Below are 5,597 nucleotides of genomic sequence, written 5' to 3' on the forward strand. Positions count from 1 at the left end.
GGGGAAACTCCCACGAAGGCACGAAGAAAATTAAAAAAAAACGAGCACACTCTTCTTCGCACCCTTGTTTGGTGGTTAAGTAGAGTGCTCGTCGCAAATGGTACAGGGATCAATCCCCACGTGCGGAGAGTATTTAGCTTACACTAAGAATGAATCTACCTCAATGTGGCGCCAGGGTCTAGGACCAGAAGAGAAATAAACTGGGAAGCCAAATGTTCCATCCAAACGGCGGCCGCAACACCGGATATGATGGGACTGCTCCGTGGGGAGAGAACTATTACTTAGTGTTCCACCACGGTTCAGCACCCTGCTCAGGTAGGGGAAACCAAAATTCCTGATATAACCTCCCTCTGGGGAGGCAGAAGGATATAATAAACATGGTTCAGACACAACGGGTGGGGTAATCGAATGGGCGCCAAATGGAGACCGTTCCTCTTGACACGCACACATGCGGTCTCTCACCCGTGGGTATCAATTCTCCAAAAAAACAGGGAATTTCAGTGGGTAGGCACGCTGGCCTCCAGCGTTGAGTCCCACACTACCATATCCTCGTGGCGTGGTGTGCGTAAATGCATTTCCTCTTTACCCTCTGGTGGACTAACTGCATGGTCCTGAAGGTTGCGCGAGGGGAAAAAGTAACGGTTGATTCTATCTTTAATCAGTTATTTTTAGCATTTCATTAACCGCCTTTTCAAACTTTTTGAATTCCCAAACTCTAGCTATTATGTCACCTTCATTGAAGTGTGCTTTATAGTTTGCAGGCCACTTTAACATATGAGTTAGTTTCTTTTGTTCCTCTTCTTGGCATGTTGCTTCAAAAAAAAAAACATGCGCACCTCTCCATATGCTCCCTGTGATCTGAGTTCAAAGTCAAGTACAGCCGAAGCGCATAACACTCGGTAGTCGTTACAAATATAATGGGATAAACTTGTTTCTCTTTTACTATATCTTCTCCACTAAACTTGTCTTCATTGTCAGCACTATTTTGTATAAAATATTCCACCGTATTCTCATATTCATTTCGACCAGAAAAATAACATCAGATCCATCTAAATGAATTAAAATATTCTCATCACTTTTATCCTGTTTTTTAAAAATTCACATAACCCATTTAGCTCTTTTGACATTGCTATGCAAGTTTCCCATAGCAATTGTAATAATTTCAACATTACTTAATTTCGTACTCAATATGTTTCCCGTCGTGTACACTTAAAGAAATATCGTGCTTAAACACACTAAATGTAATAACAATGATAATAGCAAAGTTTTCAAGATACAAAACTATATTCCTAATATTCATTTAAAGTTTAAAAGTGCTATAAGAAAAAATATTGAAAGCTTAATAGAAGATGTCAGTTGCGCCACTTAGTTGTTTACTTATACGAGTAATTCCTTGAGATAGTTATGATGCATGTGATGATGTGCGCATTATCAGTGTATGCAACTTATTTTTGACAGCGTACCTATAATTTTTAAAAAAAACCTTACTTTCAGTAACACATAGTGCCGCACACTACATGTATTGCGTTGCTTTGCTGCATTGACAATTAGTGTCTATGCATTTTTATTGGAATGAAGGTATCTAGTTGCAATGATTAATTCTAACATGCTATAAAATTTGCCACCCTCGCTTGATGACTACCTCGACCATTCGCTATCGTCAAGTGCCTCCAATCAAAATAATTTTCCGAACTATTTATATTGTTGTTTCAATCACATCCGTAGAAGAATCTATTTATTTGTGAGTGTGTTTTAGAACAAAACCTTCTCCTATATATTATTTTCTTTTATGCTTGTTGAAGTGCATGTTTCACTCCACATTTTTTCTCATATTTATTTCCTTCCGTCGCTGCTTATGCATATTACGAAGCGAATTCATTTAGCCTTCACACTGTTCTTTGTCCCTGCCTCTTTCCCATCTATTTGTGTATGATGAAAGCTATCGCAACTGTCTAGTTTCAAACTGCACATATTTTATCTATATTCCCTTCTTTCTTTCCTTAAATAGCATTATTTGTGTCTTCTCCCTGTCGTAATCACTGCACTACTCATTCACTTACTCTCATCATACCATGGTAATTTTTTTCAACGGTTTAATTTTGTCTCTCCATTCGATCACTTAAAAGAGCTTTCCTCATAATGTTAATAAATGCGCTTAAAACACTCTTTTATTATTACTATTAAAATAACAGATTAGAATATCACTCATTTTTAATATTCTATCACTGTACACGTTACACCCATAGGCCACTCTCATATACATTTTACTATCTGGAACATTTTAATCAAAAAGTGTTAAATTATATCAAAATTAAATATTTTTTCGTACATTCTCTAAATATTCAAATAAATCAAATTTTATTAAAATGTGCAAAAATCCTTAAACCCTTGAAATGCTACTAAATTTATAAATACAGCAGCCATACTCAGGGCCATTTTCTTGTTGAGGAGAAAACTACCGTTTCGGCACTTTTCTGTATCCTTGTCATCTTCATTATCTTTTCCCTTTCTCCATGCACAATTTTGCTTATCGCATGTTTTGTAATTTTCACAATTAGCTTTGGTGCCGTGTTTTGCACACCCAGTTGTAGCTGCTGTACCTGTAGCTTCTTCCTTTGCTCCTGCTTGCGTTGTCTGTCCTTCGCCCTCTTTAGGCTTGCAAAAGTCTCCATCACTTTTGTCAGTGCTTGTCCATTTGCAGTTATTGTCTGGTGTGCAGGTCGCGTTTGCTTTGTGGTTCGTGCATTGATTGTTTTGTTGAGATCCTTCTTTTCCTGGTGTCGATGTTTCTAGCGGTACAAGGACTTCGCTGATATGTTGGGGGTTTTCTAGCGCTTTTGCTCGCAGGGAGAGTGTCTTTATCGTTTCCTGAGCCCGCAGTATCTTTTCGTTGTTTTGTTTCCTAATGCTTATAGCTTGAGACAGCTGGTACAGCTTGGAAAGCCATGGCGTTTTGGCCTCCTGTAGGATCTCGTGTGGCTTCTTGTTTTCCCACTTAATGCATCTGCCGTTGCTTTGTTGACCATTGCAGCTGGTTTCGTAGGCGCCGAGATAGGTGTGAGTGCCGTCGGTTGTGGTCTGATCTAGTATGCTTTCGATCGCTGCCATTAGGTCAGTGCTTATGACGGAAGTATGGTCGTCAGTTAGACACTTTTTGCCTAGGGCCCGGACTGTTGTGTCTGTCGGGTTGCCGGTATTTTGCCATTCCGTGCCTCCCCGACTTTTGTAGCAGATGTCTTTTGCTTGGCCTGAGTTTTCGTTGTCGCAGACGCAAGCTATTGCTGCCAGCAGCGTTTTTGTTGCGTCCGCGGGGTCTGTTGCAGTGCAGGCCGTGCCCCTATTGGATGATCCTGGCGTTGCCGTGCCAAAGATCTGTGCTAGTGTTGCAGATCCGATCGTTGTGGCTCCGGTGCCTATAAAAAGCGCTTTAAGTTTCGCTTTGATGTTTGGGCTATCAATTAGGGTACCGGTTGGCTCCGCCGCTAGAGGCGTTTTGACGATGTGCATCGCTGTTTCTGCAATTATCCTTATCTCTGGTTCTACCGCTTTGCGCTGAGCTGGAGTAAGTCCAGAAAAATATTTGATTTTGTTTTTCGTTTTTCCTGGTGTATCCTGTATTTCTTGAATGCTCTTCTTCCAGTCTTCCCACATTTCGCTCCAGTCCTCTGTTGCAGCTCCTGTTTGTGGCGCTTCGGTCGCCCACTCCATCGGCTTTGCTAGGTTTGCGAAAAGTGCCTGCCATTTCGAGTCTGAGAGCGTCATATTCCTTTGAAGGATCTCATAGTACTCCGGCGTTTTGAGTTGTTGCTTGGGCGGGATCTCTGGAAGTGCCATGAGAGCTCTTGCTAGCTTGCACATGGCCGCGAAAGCTCCTGAGTTTTGACCTGCGTGCACGTTTTCTGCTTCTGCAGCAGATATTGCCATGAATGTTGCAGCAACTAGTGATGTATACGTCATGTGACGTAGCTTCGACTTAATCCTTGATTATTAGAGCCTTGGTCTCATGTGGGTTTGTTTTTAGTGCAGGTGTCGCAGTGAATGCTAGTTATTTCCAGTACATTTTGGTACTAGCCGCAGTGAGTTTGTTGCTTGGTGCGTATAGTCATCTCACTTTTAGTGAATTAAGCAATAGTTTCACTAGCATTTTTGCTGTGGAAAGGCTAGCTTCCTCTGTATCTTTGAATTTGAGCTGATTTTGAGTGTCTAGCATTCGCTGAAACCGACTCTGTTCACTTCACTTGTTAGGCACCTGGGCCGTTCATATTTGCACTCAAGATAGTGTTTTTTTTCATCAGAGGACACTTGATTGCACATTTGTTCTTTGTCATCTCTAGTGGTTTAAATATTTTCCATGGAAAACTGAGGTGTCGCTTTTAAGCTCAAACAGTTTATGATATTTATACATTAGCCTTTATAGTCCACAGAAATGAGTCAATATCTTTCAGCTTAATTTCTCTGATGAAAAACAAGAAATTGGCAGATTATGATGTCATGTTGTTTTGCTTGTTTCATTGTCAAACATTAGAGTTCTATCACCAGCTCTCTTTGTTCGCTTGAATTGAGTAGACAGATTTCATTTCTTTTCTAGGTTTGGGTAGGTTTTATTTCCATTTTTGTATATACAGAGTGGATCTCTGCCGTCCTTTGCGCGATCCACGCCGCTATCCCCCTGCCGCGTCTTGTTGCCAAGTTAACCTTAAAGTTTCTCCAATGGTTTTTCTAAATTAGCTCAATAAGTTAATTCGTCTGTTTGACACTGCTGAACCTCTAGGCGCACCTATTGTAATACTTCTACTCTCCGTCTGCGGTCTAATTGCTGCTGTAAGCTCCATTTCTTTTTAATCCTTTTTGATTTGCTTTAAACTTAAAGATATGAAACGTTTCAGTAAGTGGATGAAATGTTTTTTACAATGTTACTTCTAGTTGAATTTCTGCGTGCTAAGTTGGATAAGATAGTGCTCTCTTAGGTCACCTTATCTCTAATATACCAAATATTTCATTAAACTCACTTCCCGGAAATTTTATGTGCCTGAATATAGACAGCAACGAAGCGCTTGGTTCTCTCTCATGACTTTTCCGCACTGGCCGTAAGTAGGTGTCACTAAAACTTAATATCTGTAAGCTGCATTGTGATAGAACAATAGCTTTGTTACTATTTTTTTTCGGCTTTCATACATTTTACCCCTTCCTGTCATGTTTTCTAAACGTGTTGCTTCTTTGTGAACTTTGTGCAAGTTGGGGTTCAATTATCAGGTAGTCTGTTCTTGGTTTCTCCAGTAATTTTTGTAATAACATTCAAAGATGACTTTTAGACGATTTATGTGTCTTCATTAGCTAAATTGTATGTTTTAAACTTTTCTGTTCCCATGAAAGTATTTTAAATAGAAACAACGCATTCTTCAAATATTTTTTTAAAGAAAATATTGGTGATTCTGTCTTTAGGTTGCTTATTACTTTCACTGGTTTTGTGTTGATTCCAGCGACTTCATGTGGCCTATACACTAGGCTGTTTTCCATCATTTTCTATCAATCATCTCTCCGTGTATGATGATACTTATTGTCATGTTTGTATTTAAAGTTCCGCATATTTTATCCCC

At 39.8% G+C, this 5,597-nt stretch overlaps 1 pseudogene across 1 annotated transcript; it reads right to left on the reverse strand.

Moving 5' to 3' along the window:
• Nucleotides 1-2,583: 2,583 nt before the first annotated feature.
• On the reverse strand, nucleotides 2,584-3,981 carry TEOVI_000504400:pseudogene (annotated as a pseudogene). The gene has a single exon. A coding segment is annotated over exon 1 (1,398 nt).
• Nucleotides 3,982-5,597: the final 1,616 nt, after the last annotated feature.

The sequence above is a fragment of the Trypanosoma equiperdum genome, assembly GCF_001457755.1.
Source record: "Trypanosoma equiperdum strain OVI genome assembly, contig: ctg_1440, whole genome shotgun sequence".
NCBI classification, from domain to species: domain Eukaryota; phylum Euglenozoa; class Kinetoplastea; order Trypanosomatida; family Trypanosomatidae; genus Trypanosoma; species Trypanosoma equiperdum.